Source organism: Tyto alba, unplaced genomic scaffold (genome assembly GCF_018691265.1).
Source record: "Tyto alba isolate M040663 unplaced genomic scaffold, T.alba_DEE_v4.0 Super-Scaffold_1, whole genome shotgun sequence".
NCBI classification, from domain to species: domain Eukaryota; kingdom Metazoa; phylum Chordata; class Aves; order Strigiformes; family Tytonidae; genus Tyto; species Tyto alba.
In genome coordinates this window covers 35,783,327-35,804,787 of record NW_024881261.1, presented here as the reverse complement: position 1 = coordinate 35,804,787, position 21,461 = coordinate 35,783,327, and the positions used below count along the sequence as shown (strand labels likewise).

The 21,461-nt window shown below is 36.8% G+C and overlaps 1 protein-coding gene across 1 annotated transcript in view; it reads left to right on the top strand.

Annotated features, from left to right (window-relative positions):
- Positions 1-21,461, top strand: part of CTNNA3 (catenin alpha 3) — a 519,632-nt gene that overhangs the window by 409,385 nt on the left and 88,786 nt on the right. The window contains exon 13 of the mRNA XM_032994547.2: positions 20,875-21,026. Coding sequence (XP_032850438.1) covers positions 20,875-21,026 — 152 coding nt within the window. The remainder of the gene's footprint in view (positions 1-20,874; positions 21,027-21,461) is intronic.

Below are 21,461 nucleotides of genomic sequence, written 5' to 3'. Positions count from 1 at the left end.
TGTTTTAACAGCTTGATTTGGTTTGTTTTGTTTTCCTGTCTGGAGCAATTTTATAACTTCTTCCCTGACCTGAAGTTGCAAGTTAGCACTTCTTGTAACAGTAGTAGTGTTTTCCTGGTAACTTTATTCTTGATGTTGAGGGAGGCTTAAAATAATGTCCTGAAACTGATTCCTAGGTTTGAAGTCAGAAGTGTTTAGTGACCTATTCTAGGAGATGACTGCAAGTAAGAGAGCTATTTTTACAATTTTTGGATTTCCTGGGGCCCTTTGTTTTTTTCATACTCTTGTTTTTTAGGAAGAGGAGACTAGATTTCAGGAAATTCTGTGAAGCGGACCTCTGAGAAAACATTCGTGGTAAAATAAATCATATTTAATGGTAGTATGCCAAACATTAAAGAAAGATGATGTATTGATTATAACAAGAATGCCAAAAAGAAGGTGGGAAGAATCTGAGAATGTGTCTTTTGGAAACAGGAAGGTACTCACCGTACGCTTTCCAAAATAGGCTGTGCTAAACTCAGAAATGCTGGGGAAAAGATTTCTGGAAAGCAGAGGGCTCTCAGGGTGGCCAGGGGCCTCAAGCAGGTGACCTGTGAGGAGAGGGAGATATCGAGGGTTTGTTTAAACTGGGGAGGTGGAGGCCAAGGGGGGATCGAATAGAAGCCTTACAGCTTCATGAGAGATGGTTACAGAGACAGTGGTGCCAGACTCTTCTTGGTAGAGCCAGATAGCGCAGCAAAGGGCAGTAGCCACAAGTTGCAGCAGGAGAAGTTCAGGTAGGGCATGGGAGCGGGCGGGGGAGGATTTATTGAAAGTGCAGTGCAACACTAGAACAGAGATACAATGAAATGGCTTTCCTTGGAGATTTTCAAGACTTAGTCAAAGCTGTGACTGATCTGATTCAGTGTTGGGCTTATTTTCAAGGAGACTGAGCCAAACGATATGCAGAAGTCCTTTTCAGACAATATGTTTAGGATTTTTTTTTTCCCCTCATTTTAGACCCCAGCTGCATTCATATAAGAGTCATCTTTTCTGCGTAATTAAATGTTTTAACATTTGCAGTCATACTCTGCAGTAGCAATCTCCAATTCCCAGAGAAAAGTTCCATCTCCTCCTTAGATACTTACTTGCTGTTAAAAATATGTGGTGTTAGTATTTGAGAGGATATTTAGTGTAAAAGAGTTGCAGAATTCCTCCAGAATGCTAATGCAGGTTTCTTACATGAAGTATCGTGTATTAAATGGAGGTGAAGCATAGCAACCTTGCAAATGGATGCAATCAATCTGCATGATTTAATCTGATAGATTTCAAGATAGGCAGATAAACATTTAAAGCCTATTGGTACTCTATTTGTCAAAGTGCTTGTTTGCTCTCTGTTTCTTTCCTGAGAACTAATAGTAAGATTTTCAGTAGTGCTCCAGATTTTTTCTAAATAACAACATAGTCATCTTGTATTTTCTCAGTTTCTTTGCTTGTCTCACTTATTTTGCGAGACAAATAAGCACCTGTACCTAAGAATACCTTCAGAGATCATATCTTAATAGTGTTAGAAGCAATGTTAGTTTCATTTAGTATAGTTTTATTCAGTTTCTAACCATTTTTCAGTAGTTGATAGCTGGCATTCTTGAATCTCTAATAAAGTCTGCTATTCTGAGTCTTGGAGAAAAGTTATTCTTTCTGCATTGCAGGTTAGGAGGAAGTATTCTTGTAGTCAGCCTTTGTAAACTCTAAACCACAAGTAAAGAACAAAAAAATCTTCTGGAACTTTTTCAACCTTTCCATACTCTCTACATAGAACTGAAAGTAGCAGGAAATGTGATTGACAGTCACTTTTTTGTCTGTCAGCAGCCTGTTGCAGTTGGAGTTCACCCTGAGTATATGTGCAGAACCTGTTATAATTAGTAATTCTTACTGTTCATTAGGCTCTTGTACAGAACTTTCTTTACCTAAAGAACTTCTTCCTGATGGTAATACTAGCCTTAACACAACTATCTGTATATGTTGCTAATTTAATTAGTCACTAGTTGATTGAGAGGTTTCAGGTAAACACTGAAGAATGTTCTTTTTTATGTTATTGATAGCTAGTTGTTTAAGGCACGGTTTCTGTTACGGGGCAAAAATATAATGCAAGGTGCAATTATTGTCAGTATACTGAATGCAAACAGCCCATTCAGACTCTTGCTTTGAATGCTTCTATACCGCTGGGATAAGAATCAAGGGAAGGAGCAACTTGAATAGTATCACTGGGCTTAGTTCAATATTATACCTTCTCCCTCCCCTGTCCCCCTCCTTTCTTTTTCTGTGGTAGCCCATCCTGCTGTTTTTGATAGAGAACTGGTACATGAAAGCATCATATTCTCTATCTCTTCACCTTTTAGTATAAAAGTAAGAAAGTTACAAGCAATTTTGTTAGGCTTTGTGAAAAGTTTCATTCTTTATGTCAGTCTTGTCTGATTTGGGGGCTATCGTCTATCTGCTCACTCTGTGGTGTCTGTGATCTTTCGAGCTTCTAGTTATCTTCAAATTACACTTGAAACAATTTTCAGAATGACCTTCCCATTTGGTTTTAGAATATTTTTTGTATATCTAATTAGAAGCTAAAATACTTGTGTTCCTTTTGGTACATATAGTTCAATTAGTTTTGATAACATAAAAAGATGTACAGTTTCTATCCAAATGTATGTGACGGCTTTTGAAAGGTTGCCCAGAGAGATTCTGGTCAAAGCCTGATTAGAGAAAGTCTGGCACAACTTGTACCTCTTGGAGCAGGAGGCGGATGATGTGACTTCTTGAGTTCTTCGGTTGTGTTGTTTATTTTTCCCTGGAGCACCTTCAGTATGTAGGAATTTTTGCAGACCACCTGGAGATGCCTCTCCTTTGATGCATACTTTGATACTTATTATGCTTTTGCAGCCATCTGATTAGAGGACATTAACTTTTTGCCTCCCAACACGTGTTTCAGTGGGCTGAAACTGCTCCCTCTTGACTGGTTTTATTAATTTCATATTGCTGAGTGGTTTAAGGCAGATTTAGGGAGCCTGAGCCTTCTCAAACTCATAGCAAATAAGAGTCAGTGGAAGTAGGGTCCTTAATTTCTTCATCCAGACCTAAGCTTTTTTTGTGAAAGAAGGTGCTCGAGCACAGCAGCACTGTTTTCTACAAGAGAAACGTGTTCTGTGTTTTCTTCTAAATCTCTAATTGCCACTATTTTCTTCAGAGGAGTGAGGGCAAAACAGTTGAGTGTCCCAAGACTGACAAGTTCTGATACATCTTTACCTTCAGGGAAGCCAGGTGTACAAAGGGCTACTCTGCTGCTTGCAGCAAGAGAAGGGTATGATAATTTCCATCTTTCATTATACCCAGAATTCTAGCAATTGCTGCCCTGGATTCCTTTGTTATAAAGTCTTCTTCCTCAGCCTCCTTTTTCAGCTCAGTCAAATGGGGAGCTCATGCTTCAACACTTCTGACAGGAAGTCTTTAAAAGCTCTGCTGTAATAAAACCACAGAGATTGGATTCCTAATTCGAGTTTACAGTTGTATTTATGACATAGCTAGATGCTTGATTATGTGATAAATGTGTGTTTGTATGTACAAGCAGTTTGATTTGCTTAAAGGTCTTCTAATTGCAGTTATTTTGATCCCTAATCTGAAAATTATTCTCCGCTACAAACAGGACCACCAAGATAAAACACTTTGGGTGAGGTTTACTCACGTTCTTATAGTTGATCTTAACAGGTAGCAACCTTACATATTAAAATGAAACGTTCTGAGTGTCTCTAGGTTTGAGAATTATGTATACTTTAAGAGTATCCGGGAATGTAATAGGAGAAGCCAAAATCTGTTCGAATTGGGGACCTTCCTACAGGTTGTATCAATATGGTAGCAGCTACTCCAGGCTCTGTCTCAACGTGGGAACTATACTTCCAGCTCATCTTTTTTTTCTGACACGGAGGTGAATTCGGTATGGTCTCAAAATTCTGTAGTAATCAGAAGTGCTGGGAGAATGTTACTAAGACAGCATTTGTTGCCTGAACAGTCATTTCTTACCTTCCTGGAGCAGAAAAAGTTGTCCAGAAGGTGACATTGTGAAGGATGATTGTGAATCATAGTTGCAATGCAGTGACTTAAGGTGTTGTAGAAGAACTTTCCATTTTTAAAATGAAAAGGAAATTACAAAATAATTCAAAAAAGTAAAAATTCCATGAATAATACAACAGAAGAGCCACAGATGGTAATAAAATTTAGCTTAAAGTCTAGAGAGAATCGCTTGAGTTTTTGTCACCTTGGCCACAAGCTACCCAATCATATTTCACTTTCTGCAACTAGCAGGCTTACTGGTTTCAAATGATTACATACTATAATTGAACTTACTTCTTAAATATACCAACATTCCTTTATCACTTTTCATTTAAAACAGTTTCAGTAATACTGTGTTCTAGTAATGAAAATTTCTGTGCGGTTGCTTATACCAGGAGCTTCAGCATTTAGTACCTAATTTCAAATCCACTGAAACTGCTGGAATGATTGCCACTAACTCTGCTGATTATGTCTCAAAACCTGTATGTTCCAGTTCTTATTTACCGAGTTTTACTATTGTTCATTTTTGTATTGAGCAGTAAAGAACAGGTAGGGTACCAGTGCACAGTACACTAAGGCGTTACAGCAAAGACGGGAAGTAGATTCACAAAGTTTGTCTTTGTCACAAGGCAGGATTTTCTGAATCATTTTGAGGCTAGCTATTAATATTAAACCTAGAGTCAGCATTTTTATGGCACCATTCAAAAAAAAAAAACTTTTCTGCAGTTGACAGTAGTTTTGACTGTCATTAAGAACTTGAGGATTTTGGCTGCCGAACCATATTTTTCTTCTGCTTTTTAAATGTCAGCAGTCTTCCATGAAATATAATTCCTCTTGATTAAATTATTTCAGTTATTCCAAGTTACTATTCTAGTGTGACCCTTTTCCTAAATACATTTTGCTAAAGGCAATTTTGTCTTTTATGTGTTTGTCATTTGCTAACATATATGTCAAAAACAAAGTATCTGATTCTGCCTAAAAAAAAAAACAACCAGTGTTCATTTCTGTTGTTTCCCAGTGGGATATGCAAATTTTTTGTCTTTGGGCCAAAGAAAGTTGGGAATCTTGTGCAGGATTATCCCCTCTGGCTAATTCAATTACTCTCAGGTTTTGTAAATTGATACTACACCCACTGGGAATCAGGTTTCTAAAAAGACAATATTTCTAGTAATCTACTAAAGTAAACGTCTGCATTTCAAAATGAAATGCTTAGGTTGTTGTCTACTGATAATGCTTTTAAGACCAGCTTAATGTCAGCATAGTTATAATACTGGGAAAATTTGGCTCAGTTACATATTCTGAGCTCCTGAAACTACACTGGTGCCTCCTGATGTAATGTCACTATAGTACATGAAAACCTCCCTGTGCCAAGCACGTAATAACCGCTTCAACACCAGTCTGCTGCCTTCCCCTGTCATGGGAGGGACTCACTGGGGATAATAGAGAAATTTGTATGTTAGTAACTGCTGGGCTCAGGGTTGTTTTCTCCTACTTCTCTAACTTATGACTGGAGTTAACTCAGATTTAGGCATTCCTTTTTCATACAATCACAGAACTTTCGGGGCTGGAAGGGAACTTGAAGACCATCTAATTCCAACCCCCTGCCCTGGGCAGGGCCCCTTCCCCCAGCCCAGGGTGCTCCCAGCCCCGTCCAACCTGGCCTTGAACCCTTCCAGGGAGGGGGCAGCCACAGCTGCTCTGGGCACCCTGGGCCAGCGCCTCACCCCCCGCACAGGGAAGAATTTATTCCTTGTATCTAATCTAAATCTGCCCTCTTTCAGTTTAAAGCCATTACCCCTTGCCCTATCACTACATGCCCTTGTAAAACATCCCTCTCCAGCTTACCTGTTTTCCTGCTGCTTCACTAAATCTGTTGCTCATCAGCCTCATGGAAGTTTTATTCTTGTTTTGTTTATATCCTAAGTTTTGTTGAGATATGACTTTGAATTTTTATATAACTTGGATTTTAAACACTATAGAAGTTTTCCCTATAGTTCTGTAAGTCTTGACTTCAAGGTCAAGATTTTGGGTGGGTTTTTTTGTTTGTTTTTGTGGGGAGGTTTTTTGTTATCAGTGGTGGTGGTTGTTTTTTGATGAGTGATCTGTTTTAGATGAGATTTGTATTAAGATAACAACCTTATTAGGTAAAAGAACTGAATTGTATCTAACCTTTCAGTATCATGCTTAAAATATTATTGACTAATATTCTTTTAATATTAGGAACAGCACCTAAATAAATTAATTCTAGGTCAACATTAGCATAGCAAGAGTAAGTACTTCATGAGCAGCAGATCTGTAATGTGTGCACAGATCTCTGGAGGTATGTGAGTAGAACTATTTCCTCAAGACGTTTCAGATCTGGAAACTTTTTTTAGAAATAAAATACAAGCTTTCCAAATTGAACTTCGCGTGTAATTTGGAGCTTTTAATGAGACCAGAGTTCCTCAGCTGTATGAGCAGAGTGTTTGCATGTACACTGTACAGTGCTTTTTGATGATACAGTGAAAAAGCCATTTCTCAAGATACCGCTCACCACTGTTGGACCCCATATCTTGAGAAGCACGTTCTCAAGTACTATTGGAGCATGTTCTAGCCCAAAAACTTAGGTGTAGTCATTTAATCCCCTGCAGGTTGTCTGCAAGCAGGCAAGATGCAGAGACAGCATCCTTTGTGGCTTCTTTGAAGGCTCTCTTTTAGAACGCTATAGTCACAGCCATTAGTTTTCATTTCTGGCGCACCATTTGTTTTCACTAGTTAGGGTGGTAAAAAGAGGGAGAAATTTGAAGAATGTTGTTGCTGCAATTCTTTCTCTATACCTGCAGATTCAGTCCCCTTTTGCTTGTGATTGTTCCCCTGTTTTCATGGGAAACCCTTTCTCACCACTTGGAAACCAATTATTTCTGTCCTGATAGGGTGATTGCTTCCTTTAATACCAGATTAAGTAGTTATGTCTTGTGGCCAACTAACAATGATAATATTCAGATTTATTTTGATTCTTTAAGGTTATCTTATAGATATGAAATAATCTAAGATGGAGTTGGGAAATAAATCATTCATATGTCAGAGATGCAGCTGATTTTATAGGGATAAATTTTTACTGCCAAAGGCAACAAATGTAAGAGTCATGTTTTCTGGTTTCTAGCAGTGTTGAACAGAGGTATCTACAGTGTTCTCATTCCTGTTCTTACACACCTGCCCATGTGCCTTTCTAAATTTTAACTTTCTAGCAAGAGATGGGCAGAAAGACTGTAGTTATTGCTCACATGTTCTGCCTGGTCTGGCCCTTTTTTTTGGTAACTGAGAATGTTGGACATAGTCTGGTCTGCTATATAGGTATATATTTGGCTCAAGAAGCCATTGTGTTTGGTACTCAAGACAGTATACACTCACTGCTTAATGTTTCCGTGTAGACAAATTCATTTTTGCTGTATTTGGTAAAACAGAGTCTCTACTCTGAAACATTATTTATGAAACAGACTTTTTACTATTTTTACCATTGCAAAAGAGACATTTTGTGCAGTGTTTCTGAATCGTTGAAAATAAAAATAGACCTAAAAATAGCTTTTTTTTTTGGTAAAGGGTCCTACTTTTACATGCCTGTATTCCATCTTTTATGAATTGCATGAAGTGTAGTGTGGCATGCAAAGGAAAAACAGTAGCATGTTTCATTTTTCTCATTTAGATGTAAAATAAGCACAAAAAAAAATCCCACGCTTGTAAAAAATTGCAAAGAAAAGTGGCTAGATAGTGAGAAATACTACTAAGGATCATACTAACTCAGCATATGATAAAGGTGCAAAGAGTTCCTTTACAGATTTGTGGCCTAGACTTGTTCTCCTTAAAATAAATGGATATTCTGCCGTTTTCTCTATAGAAAGCATGTAGTACCACAGGATTGCATTGGCAGTTTGACATTGCAAGTCGACCTGAAGTAAGATGTGTGAGCCACTAGTCAAAAGTACTGTCTATTTAGTTCTTTTTGGTGTTTTACTGAAAACATGCATACCAGTCTGTATGTATTACAAACATCTTACTCATTTTGCTGAATTACTCATTTTAGACAAAGAGGGTCACTCTTGAAGTAGTGAGATGGGATTAGATAATTTCTTCTGATTTTCTTTATTCTTATTTCTGTGTTCAGTGAGTTTTTTCTCAATTGAGGTGTCCCTTGCCCTGCTATAAAAGTGTAGAGACTGAAGAGTGTCTATAGTTACACCCCAAAGAGAATACAGTAGGATGGAGAAAATGAGGTAACATTGTCTCAGTCAGTATTGCTTGTTTGTTTGGAATAGAATTTAAACATCTTTCAGTTAAAAAAATGATATGAATAAATTTGATTTGTCAGTTTGCCATTGAATTGCATCACTCCTTGTTCCTCAAAGTCCGTTTAGTGGAAACGTGAGTTTTGTAAAGGGGGAGAAATGTTTTGGAGTTCCTGACGTTGTTTAGTTGAATGATCTTAAAATTTTCTAGATCATTTTATAATTGAAGCTCTTATTCAAGAAATCCTTGAAAATACAATTTTAAAACCACTCCTGAATAGCAAAACAAATATGTTTAGATCCAAGCATTCGCTTGTGTTCCTTCTGATGAGTAGGGTGTTGTGCAGTAATTGGGATGAGATTGCAGAAGTAATCAACCTTGCAGCTTGTGGAAGTAGCGTGCTCCTTCAGTGCAGCAATCGACACATGCCAACCTGAGATAAAGGGGTCTGCAACAAAATCCTCACACTATTTGAGTTCATTAGAAGTTACATGGCGATCAGTAAGCAAATCCTAGAGAAGGCTGCTGCAAGCATCTCAGACTTGTTTCTTTCCAAAATGATGCAATTTCTTTTTATGCTCTGTCTACAGATTTATGGCAAAACGTAGAAACAAGCATTCTTTGCCATTGTGTAACTGACAAAAGCTTCCCAGTTGTGAAGATGGTGACTCATTTCTGTTACTGGGACTCCCATGCAATAAGCACTGCTCAGTACAAAAAGAGAAGTCCCACAGCAGGTACCTTAGGGTAGATGCTCCTCTGCTTTGGAAGCACTTGGTTCTGTTCAGGCTGTATTTGCTGCAGTCAGAAAGAGCCTTTTCTGGACCACTTTCAAGCTGTGCCCTATTATCTGTTTTCCATAAAGGGTAGAACTAAAGATAACTATTTCAGATGTACTGTCAGTGATTATTACATTTCTGTAAGGTAACAAATGCTAAGTCCCATTCTGGTTTCTGCTCTGTCTTTATGCAGCTACAGCAATTTAGAGTGTTTCTGGAGACCTTGGGAGAGTGTCAAGAGCAAGGTCAACACATAGAAGACAGCTAGCCCCACACAGTTCTTGTTGAGCCCAATGTAAGGGTCTTTTCCCTTTCCCATTTTCCCTCAGAGAAGCAGCCATATTTGTTATTACGTGTTACCTAAACTTAATTAAACTTAAGTGGAGTAAAGCCTATCCTGAATTGCACAGCCTGGTTTCCCCAAGTGTCCAAGTATGTCTGGAGTCTGTTGCAGTCTTGAAGACATTTAATTATTCAGTATGACAGGAGGGATTCTAGCTTTGTCCCTTTGCTAGCTTTGACCCTTTAAAAATGTCCATGGTAGTTGCAGTATTAGTTTTAAACTCCATGACTCACTGTATCTGTGAGCAGAAGGATAGATTCTTCTCCGTTGATCTGTGCTGAAGGCATTAAGGGAATGAAGGATACCAATTCCTTACCATACCTAGATAACTCTTAAAGGTATGTGAACATGAAAGTGTCTATGAATAATAGTTTTCACCCCTGCTGACCTGTTGAAGCATCATATGCTTAACTCTTCTCTGCTCAGGGGAGATGCCTTTCACTTCAGATTTCTTTCCTATCACCTTACTTTTTTAAATCACAGCAAGCCTTTGCTTCTTGCCCTGTGGCTTTTTCTTTTTTCCTCTCTAGTTTTATGTATTAGCATTTTCAGAGCATTGCAGCAGATTAGACACCCACTTTTCAGAGGCTAAGGCATTGGGACATCGTAGTGTTAGATCTGTCCGAATGTTACCAGTGTGTCTTCTGTGAGGGTTTCTACTCATGTGCTTCCCCTCCATGTCCCCATTGGGAGGGTGGCAACCAGTATGAGCTTCTCTTGGTTCTTTGTGCATTTTCATTGCATTTTCAGAGACAGTGTTAATGATCTCATTTTCAGGAGTAGTAGTTGCATTTAGCTATTTGCACTGTAGTTTAGGGAAAAGGTAAAGCCTTTTAGCACAAAGTGATGTGTACCATTTTAATTAAGAGCGTACGGAAAGACTTCATAGGCAAACATGCTCATATCTACAATGAACACTACTTTGTTGTATAAACACACAAGTGTTATCCACGTAGCTGATGATCAGAAATTATTTTACAGAAATTTTGTTTCTTTTACTAAGTCTATTTACCAGAATGAGCTGCCATGTAGTCATTCACTTCAGTGAACGTAACACTGTTTCATAGACATACTGAGATTTGCATTACCTGAAGACCCATCTTAAGTGGTTTTCCCTGCTTACTCTCTCTGTATTTTTCAAAACTGTGTTTGTAAAAAAACAGTTCTAAATTAATAAAATCTGTCTACAATTTTCCAGGTAAATCAGTATATTCATGCAGCATAAACTGTGTTTTGGGGAAGATTACAGGATGAGAATCTAACTTTGCATTTAAAAATACAGTTGATCTTCTGTGACTTTTCACTAAGCAGAGCTCAGAGATACTTAGATATTTAGTGACAGATACTTACTGTTTCTCCACTGATTTTATTGTTCTAGCTACCTTTCCTGAGTATTTGTACATGCTTAAATTAAATTAACCATCTTCCTTATTCTCGAAATGAAAAGAGTAACTTACCACATCCCACCCACTGTACCAGTTTTTAATTGGAGATTAAATCAGATACTAGGTATTAAAAATCCAAGAGTACTTTGTCTATTCTGATATAAAATTAGCAAAAAAATCAGTGAGAGTAGCCTGCTATTGCACTGATGTTGTTTGATAACAGAATCAAGTGCTAAAACCAGGTTAGTTGAAGAGTTCTTAACGTTCCATCGGATTATCCTCCATTCTCGTGGACTGCTAATTGTCTTGCCACTTATTTAGAAGAGGTTTTGTTTTTCTTTTTTACAGTTACAAGCGATAAGACAAAAAGGTTGTAGTGTTTCTCAAATTTTTTTTTTTTTTGTCTTGGCTTCAACAGATATGGGAGTGTGTATGTGTGCACATACAGCGTTTATGCAGTTGAAAAGAAAGTTACAGAGATGCAGTTTAAAATGGTAGAAAAAGTGTTGTGGTTATACTTAAGAAAATAAATGAAGCCAGTCTTCTAAAACTCAGAAATTGTAATCTATCAGACAAAAAGTGACAAAATAATTTTGCAATGCTTTTTTCTTTTTAAAAAAATCGTTGTGTTTACATACACAATGCTTATATGGAATGTGTCTGGTATGTTACAATAGGTACATTTACAAACAAATCCACCTTCCCCAGTAACAGACTGTTCTGTGTAATTCCTTTTTTATTGGATGAAACCCAAATGCTTTGGGGATCTTCTGAAGATGCTTGGATTGCCTTCAAGGAAAGGAGAAGGTGCACTAAGAGTTAGAAGCTCAGAGCATAGGCCAAGGTAATGCTAACCCGGAATTTCTGGGATGTATCAATAAAAGTGGAGTCAGCAGATGGTCAGTTTGCAGGTAGTCTCAGCATTCATACGTATGTGAGGAAGTCCACACTTTAGTCATGGCAAAGTTAATGTATAAAACCTTAGCCAAAAGTGCACATGGAGTAAGACTGTATTGCATGTTCCAGGGTGTCTGTTTCCCAAATATGTGGTCTCTGATACAATGGTGAATTTATTGCATGTAGTGAATTCTGTCATCATTCAGTCTTAATACGATTTCTATTATAGTTCAAAGGAGGTAAGTCTTTTTTAAAGCTCTTAAATGATTTGATATATCTTCTAAATGACCTTTTTCAAAGGTCAGTCTTTTTAAAGTATAAAATAGTCTTACTTACCTCAAAATATCCCTTCATATACTCTGTTAAGCATATTCTTAGCATTTCAAATTTCACAGGAATCATCATACTAAACATAAAAGTAATAAAACCCAGCATGTAATAATACTCAAAGTCTGACTGGTTTGGGTTTTTTGCTAATTAACACCGTTCTCTACCTTAAGCGGTATATAGTGTCTTATTCACTAGAAAAAAAAAAAAAAAAAAAAAACAAGTTTCATAGAGGTATTTTTTTTTTTATTAATCTGTCAGGATTTCTGTTCTCCGCTTAAATTAATGAAAAGCTGCTGTCTGTTCAGGTAGTCTCTCATACACATAATGAAAGGACTTAGCCATAGGAAGACCTCCTTTTCTTCTTAATGAGTTGTATGACGTCCTGTGTCCTGTTCAGTACATTTGAACAATCCCAATTCGGGATTATTTGTTCAGCAGCCTTTAGAAATTGCCTGATGTGTTAGTCAGCTCCCTGCTCTTACTGGCAGACCTTTGGCCTTGGATATAACAAAGCCAGTGAAGAAACACTTCATTAGAAATCTGCAGTAACGAATTCTAGTCGTAGAAATGGGGGCTGCAATTCACAGGCATTTTAAGCAGCTCTAAATGCAGCTTGTATTGACAGCAGTGGTGCTGGCCTGCCCCATCCACCTTTTCCTGCCGCCTTCCTTGTACCAGTACTAGCATGTCAACTACCTGGCCTGGTGACAAGTTGGACTACAATACTGAACCACCTCAAAATTAGCTTGTCAACCAAAACCTGAAGTTTATGTTTTAAGTAGTCAAGGGGGGAGGAGGGTGGCAGGCACAAAGAGTGATTCAGAGATCTTTTCTCTCATACATTGGCCTAGGATTGAGGTTGGCAGAGAAACATGAGCTAAGTGTTTCATGTGTTAGAAGTTCCAAAAACGTTAATACCTTTTCCTGCATATAACCTATGAGCTTGTTAACAAAAAAAGGTGATTAAATATGAATGGTAATATTTGAAGTAGAAGGGATATATCAAATACACCCAGTCACAAAGCTCTTTTACTCCTTTCTTTTATATATACACACGCACATATATATATATTTATATTTAAATATATATATTTATATTTCAGTATATTTATTTATAAGCATGTCTTGGCAAGTCATCTAATACAGCGTTATAATTAAATGTCACCAATTTAACACTGTATCACAAAAATACAGGCTTGAAGGTAAGTGTCCGTACCATAGTGAAATCAAATTTAGAAACAGCTTGATCTTCCTATTAACATTGTATGATGTCCATTTGTAGTAGAGTCATAAATGAGTGGAGGTTCAAAAAACTGTTTACATTAATCAGTTCAACCTTTTGCAGTGAGTGCAGAATCATTTTTCTTTGCAGTGATTCCATTATTATTTAAAAGTATTTTTGTACCCATCTAGTGAAGATATCTCCATCTTTCTCCATGTTTAATAAGCTTAAACAGTTTATTCCATTCTAAATAGCATGCCATGGGTGGTGTAACTCAGGCTTCTGCCAGAAGAAGCCCTTGTATTTCAGATGCTATGCCTTGGCCAGCACAGTTGCCTTAGCTTAGATGTTTTTTGTTTGATTTATTCATTAGTTCTTTGTGTACCACTTTGGATTGAAATGACATTAAGAATAGACGTAACACTTAGCAGTAAAGTTGGGTTACCTGAATATACAGTGTTCTTACTACCTGAAATTCTTAGATACCACTCTGGAAGAAATTTGCAAATGCTTATTTTTAAATCACAAGGAATAGAAACTGTTCTTTTGTTTCAAAGAAATAAATGAAATAAAAAAAAAATGCTGAATAAAGACTATGCAGTTATTAACTAGATTTCTTACTTAGTCTAATATTACCCTTCATTGAATTGGTAGCTGTGTTTTTAATCTTTTCAATCATAATTTGCTTATGCTTCAATTTAGCTGAATTCCTGCAACTGGAAAACTATTTAAATCCTCTGAAAACAAACTGTTTTCACACTGTCATCACACCGACTTTCATGCTAGGTGATCAGATTATGGGGGATAATAAAATACTTGGGATACGTACCACTTGCCACAACTCTCTGCTTATGCTGCCACAGGAGGACTTATCTGAACTTACTGAAAGATGAAGGACATCCTTAAGCAAATGGTTCATTCTCATGAATAAATTCTAGATTAGTTCAATCTAACATACTGTACAATTCCAGGATATGGTATTGAAAAGCATCCTTGGGAGGGGAGAATTAAAGCATTTATTCCACTCACTATGTGGCTTTCTCAGTGCTAAACAAAATTAGATAAATGGAATAAAAACTAAACTTAAGCTATGCTGACGATCATAGACAAAATTGAAGAGGTATACGGAGAAGAAATAGTGAATTACCTCACATGACAATAAAGAAATTACATTTTTCTGACAGAAGAGTAACTGTTGCTTTGCTGCTTTAGTACTTTTTTTTAATTCTTCTTATTAATTGTCATTTTAATTTTGTTTCTACTTTTCTTTCACTTTTCTCTTGGGGTTTTTTGATTTACCATTGTTGGTTTTTTGGCATGAGGGATTATGCTTATATCCTTGCTGTCTGCCTGTAGCATTTACCTAGTGTTAGGATTTAAGTGTACATGGCAACTCTTTTCTTTATAAGGATTGTATGAGCTTCTTCCTTTAAATAGGCAAGTCAGGAAGCTATTAAAAAAAATATCACCTATTAGCTGTCTGTTAGAGGATAAATTTCTTTTCCTAATCAACAGCTCCTGATAATTTTTACCTACAGAACTTCAATGCTATATTTCTCTGAAATGAAAATGTTAAATTTTTGCTCCAGAAAAGGAGGGGAATTTCAGATTTGATGGACAAGATAGTTACTGTATTTAGGAAAGAGTATGAGTTAACCTATTGCAATATATGGGGTCTAATCAAAGGCCAGTACCCATCCCAGTGCAATCCCAGAACTTCTGAGATCAAAGCAAGAGACCCTTATGATATGGGTAGATTTTAGATCAGGTTCTCAAATTTCAGCAGGTGATTTGTAAGATTAGAGTAGTGCAGAACTGAGATCAATTTTTGAAGGTATTTCATAAAGAGATGAAACAGGTTTTTTTGAAGTTCTGCCTTTCATCCATTGTTCAAAATGCCTTGAGTTTTCCTCACAATTATAAAAATACTTACTCTGTGAAAAGAGTTGATGAGCCAAGAACATGATTAAATTGTAGGAGGATTTTAGGTAATTGGCTCTGCGATTACTGATTTCATATAAAACCGATGTATTTCATATCATTAGGTGTGAAGTTTTGAAACTATAATATAGAAGACATATTTTAAAAATGGGATCAGAGTCGATGATCAATGGATTTATTGTATGGGCTATGAAAAAATATTCTTATGTGGTCCAGATTTGAGTAAAATTCAATGCTCTTTAGGAAAAAATTGGTTTAGTTTAGAGAACATTTGGATAAATTGTTCAATTGAAGAAAATTTAAACAGTAAATAATGGAATAATGAACACAGCACAGTAGTTTTAAATAGAAATGTGGGATTGTATTTTTGAACAGTTCTTAATACTAGTTATTCTTTTTGTTGTTTTTTGTCAACACTGTTTTTTTCCAAAAGGCTTTTTCGTATTTTTGTGGGTTTTACTGTTGTCTCACAAATGTTCGTTGACTTACACACACCATGCTTTCATACTGTTTCAGTGTGGCACCTTGGTGTGTGAATAATGGTTGCCACTCAAAAGAGGTGTTTTTATACGTACAGTTAAGCATAACACTTAATATGTACATTTAAATACTCTTTAATGTTTAAACAGTAGTGGACAGAGTAGATAAATGCTCTGGTTTTAGAAGCGAATGTGGCGGAGACATTTAAAAAATAATTTCTATGCATAATTATTGAAAACAAATGGCACTAAGTCCTGTGATTCTTTGGGTTCTGATTCATTTTGTACATGTGCAGTGTGTTATTGCAGTGTTTTGAATGTCATCTCGTATTCATATGAGTCGTGTCCTTTTTGTTTTACCTGTGTTGTGATAAATACAGATGTTACACAGCAATGCAAATTTAATTGAGCAGTAGCACTGGTCAGGAGATATAAAGCACACCAAAAATGTCAACAGAATTATTTTTTCTCCTTTAAATGCCAGTCAACTCTAATAGACAGAATGTGAATACTTACTGAAAATGAGGTAATTTTTTACCTTGCTACCTGAAAAGGCTTTCCAGAGTTGGTTGGACCTTTTAGGTCCTTGACATTCAGAAGAGAAAAGAAAATCACTTCAAGCAACATATTTCGTATCCATACCTTGAGATTAACTACATCTGCAAGGGGTAATTTCCTCCGTAACATAAGATACAAGATCACTGGTTCTGACTTTTGTAAGTTCTCATTGAGCTCCTGGTGCCTAGAATGATTTTGAGCTCATTTTTGAAGTAGGAGAGTTGGAGACTTCTGTGGACAACTTCCACTGTCGTTTCTTCAATTTTTTACCTCTTTTTCAAGGTAATATACGTATAGAATCATAGGCTTGTTTAAGTTGGAAAAGACCCTTAAGATCATCAAGTCCAACTGTAAACTTAACACTGCCAAGTCCGCCCCTAAACATGTCCATAAGTGTCACATCTACATGTCTTTTCAATACCTCCAGGAATGGTGGCTCAATCACTTACCTGTGCAGCCTGTTCCAGTGCTTGACAACCCTTTTGGTGAAGAAATTTTTCCTAATATCCAATCTAAACCTCCCGTGGTGCAACTTGAGCCTGTTTCTTCCTGTCCTATCACTTGCTACTTGGGAGAAGAGACTGACACCCACCTTCTTATAACCTCCTTTCAAGTAGTTGTAGAGAGTGATAAGGTCACCCCTCAGCCTTCTTTTCTCCTGACACAGTGACACAGTGCTTGCAGAGATATGGCATGTGCATCGGGAAAGTTAACATATAAAACACGTATTTGGGATCCGTCTGTAAGTCTAGACTCTACTGCCTTCGTAGAACAAGAAGGTAGAAATCTACCCGTGTATTTAAATGTCAACAGCGGACTTACTAGATCTTGTGAGTTGGACTACATATACTCTACTTCATTGCTATACTTGCATTCTTAGGAAAACCCTAACTGTGACATTAACCAGTTGCCATGGCTTCACCAACTTTTGATTGTCCTGAAGGCTGTTAAGGCAGATAGCCTTTAGCACTCTTTTACTTCCACTACATCACAGACTTCTCATGTTACAAGCCACTCAGTCTCCATCTAATTTTTTGGTTAAATAAAGAAGTCCTTCATCTCTCTACTCTTCATCTTCAGAAGGCTTAGAGTCATCTTGTTGATGTGGTTTGTTCTTGCCAGCAATGAAAGTCTTACTGCCTTTCATGTTGCTTATGATTACAGCTCCTTCTTAGAGCTTTGGCAGCTAAATTTACCTTTAAATGTTATTCTGGAGTAACTCTGGAAGTGTCTGGTTTAAAATTGCCCTGAAAGCACTAACAGTGCAGAATTCTGGGGTTTGTTTTCAGTGCAGCACTGAAGATTTTCATAAAAATACTGCTCATAATGATTGCTTATGCTTGAGGCTAGCAATCCGGATTGAGAGTTTTGGATTCGCATATTACTACGTTAGATCCAGGGAGCTCTCCTGGTCTTGTAGGCAACCTAGGTTCCTTCAGGCTGATATACAGAAATGGGGAGATACACAGTGATGTTCTGAAGACTGTTTTGCAGGATTTGTGGATGCTCTGAGATCAATTTCTTAACCTTGAGTATCAACAGATGACAGCTTTTCTTCTCTGAACTAAGTCTTTTCCAAGGATTGTTGTCAAGTGCACTTTTAATTTTAAGAGTGCAGAATCTGGTTTTGGTGGTGTGAAATCTGTAAATTATTTTGGGGCTTTCAACACTACAATTATGAGCAATATTGGTATTTTCCAAAACATCCTTCTCCTTTCCACACCATCCCCTTCAGGAAAGGCAGGATCACAGATGTTCGTGTTGAAATCTGCTCAAAATTTTAATTGGGGGGGGAATATGTTTTATTATTAAAATCACAAAAATATAATAATACTTTTCAATTTTATAACACTTCAAATTTTGCATTTTACTTAGAGGTTGTTTAATTTTTCTTTGCTTTTGAAAGTTTGAAAAAATAAATCTTACCCAACCTGTTTTAACTTGCATCCACTTCTCCTCTATATTTAAGGCTGCCTAGAAAAATAAAGCAGAATAGAGCAAAGATGCACACTATTAACATCATTCTAGTCCACTTAATGCAGTGTTTCAGAGTGATGCCTGAACCATTTGAGCGTGTGTGAAGTAAAGTATTTTTGATGCCAGTGATACATGGGTAAGAACTCATATAGCGACCAAAACCTAATTTTAAGTAATTATTTGGTTGGGAACTCAAATAAACCACGTGCAGTCAAGAAAGGAGTCTTGGATTTGAGAGAAGTATCCAGTCATATACAGGGTAAATGACCAAATAATAAGAACTATTTGACAACCTTACAATAGCCCAAGTGTATTTTTATACTTCATTAGCAGATTATGTACATATTCTAGAATTACAGTTTAGTCTTGTGTTTTAATTGTCTATGTGTAAAAATGATACTGATGAAAAGCAACTGTCTTAAAAATGTTATTAGAGGGAAACCACTGAGATTGTGTTCCTATAATCAGGTGTGCAGCCTGTGGTTCAGCACTGACTCCACCAGTAGCGTATGAGGAGTGGAGTACATGCTTGAATAAAATCCTTTTTCAGAAGTGATATATTCATTTGGACAAACAAGTACACTGTGATAATGAGTTTGGCCTTGGAAGGAACTGTAAAAAGGCCATTAATAATCATATGGAATAAAGGTGTGGAGTGCAGGATGGAGCCTGAATAAAGAAATGGCCTGTACTGTAGAAGAGGAGGCCTGCAGGGGCTTAGCAGCCACAGAAATTGCAAAGTGGAAGTGTATAAAGTACAATGAACTGAGAAGTGAGTCTGCAGGAGGCTCTGGAAAACACCTGATGGTTTTGACTATACCCATGGACATCTTGAATTCCTGGAAGCTTCTTATGTTCTCCTTTGCAGCATTTTTACAACGGATGTGAAGTGCTGAACATTTAATTTTATGTAAATGTGTGAGGTGACTGTTTAGTTCAAAATTGCCACGCTTACAATTAGTTTGATAGTCTGTGGGCCAAGATCGTTGTTTAACAGAAGAAAAAGATTTAATGTGCTGAATTCGTATATTTGTGTTTCTTTAAAATACCTAAAACACTTCAAAAAGCACTAAATAGGCACTCGCTCTCCCTAATTATTCCATTTAGTTGTTAATGAAAAATGTACCTTGTCTTTTTTCCATATCATTTAAGAAATCTGTTTTTCCCACTGACCTTTTCAGAAGGCAAGGTAATTCAGGTGATAGCCGGAAAAAAGAAGACAAGATTTTAAATATCCTATTTTTCAAATTAAATGGCATCTACTTGTCTCACACTTGTGGATACCTATTTTACAGAAGAAGATGAACCTTCCCACTACCACTGTATTAATTGAAGTTTGTTATTTCTGAGAACTAACACGTGAAGTAACTGTTCTGCACTCTAGATAGAAATAGCTGAGCTTGAACTTATGGTAATTTAAGAATGAATTTAAATGTCTCCAAGGTTTCTGTGGGTTTCTCAGTGTGAAGTTAGGGGTTAAAGCATTATTGTGGCATCTTTCCTAATATTTAAAGTATATGTAGCCAGGTTTTTTAATTCAAAAGTCCTGTTGACTTCAGCTGAATCTTTGCATAAAAATTAATTATAAACTTAAAAATTTGCCTGAAATGATGGTTACTTAAGGCATTGGTGTTGTTGCTTTAATGTGGTATGAATTTGTGATTTATACAGCATGTAATTGTGGAGGAAGGGCTGGAAAGCAATACTTGTATTTGAAAGCAACACATTGCCTGAAAAAAAGCTTCTGTTCCGCAAAGTATATGTTGTTCAGATTGAATATTACAGAAGTTGAGTTCTGTCTCTTTACTTTCCATTTCTTCTGTGTGTTCAGTCTCCAAGTGACAGGAAATGAGTTGTTGCAAATGAGTCTGATCTGTACTTGTTTGAGGTCATTCTGCGCGTGATGGATTTTCCAGCTGCATTCTCTCTTCACTCTACATTCTGTGTGTTGGGTTTCCTTTGCTTCAATTTAATGTGAAGGATCAAGGGAGACATAGTGCTACCAGGTCACCATGCAGAATAAGACGATGGAGCACCAGGAGAAAATTCCCAGGACATTCTGGGTAAAGGGCAGGTTAATATCAAACTGACTCAAAATTTACAATTTGTTTGATTGAATCAAACAAAGTAAACTGCTTTGGCAAGTCCAGGTTACAACTGTGGGACTTTTAAATTTGGAGAATAAGCATCAATCTTTTGGTAGTTTTGTCTCCAATCACACTGAAAGCAGATTCTGAAATAGTAGGAGTCTGTTGAATAGTAGTTCCAACTTCGATCCAGGTTATTCATCCTGATTCTTTGGGTAAAATTCTTATTGAAATCACTGGTATGTTTTTCACAGCTGCTTCCCTGCTCCCTTCCCTCCCCCCCCCACCTTCCTTTTTAAAGCTTTCTTCTTTGTTGTACTGTATAACCATCCACAGCTTACGTGCACATCAAGTGCATTTTTATCACTGTGATAAAAATTACAAATGTGTTCCCACTTAAAACTTATCATGTTATTACTATAATGTGTTTTTCAAATAAAGTTTTAATCAATGTGAGGCAATTTGCCAGAAAGAAAAATCACGTTTTATCCTTTTTATGCTCACTGCATTTTGTTTGTGTTTTCTTCTTTAAATAGTGATTCCAGAGTTTATCAGTCAAGTAAATATTGCATTGGAGGGCTTAACCAAGAACACAGTGCATCTGTTTGATGATAACCAGTTTGTGGACATTTCTAAGAAGGTGTATGATACAATTCATAACATCAGATGCTCAGTCATGATGATTCGGGTAAGTTTTTTATTTGTTCATTTAATATTAATTTCTAAGACAGTTCAGAACATCAGGGCATATTCAGGAGAATTTAGAACTGTGTATGTGAACAATGCTTCTAAACATATCCAGACTGAACTGATCTGGGAAATTTGCATTAAAATGAAATACTCAAGAAGGCTAGAATTGCATTAAGTCCCAGATCAGGATGTTCCATAACAATGTGTTTTATTCTTTAAAAATACTTATTTATGTTTCACTGATAAAGACCTTCATTCACTTTATTAATGCTCAACTTACGTCTGCAAACCGAAATCTGATTGTACCTCTTTAACCTTAAGCTTATTCAGTGGAATGTAGGAATGGAGAATATATTTAGGTGACCCTGATAATCTCTTGTTGAAGTTTTGTGAGCTTCACTCCAGAAGACTTAACAGCCTGATTTCTGTCAAT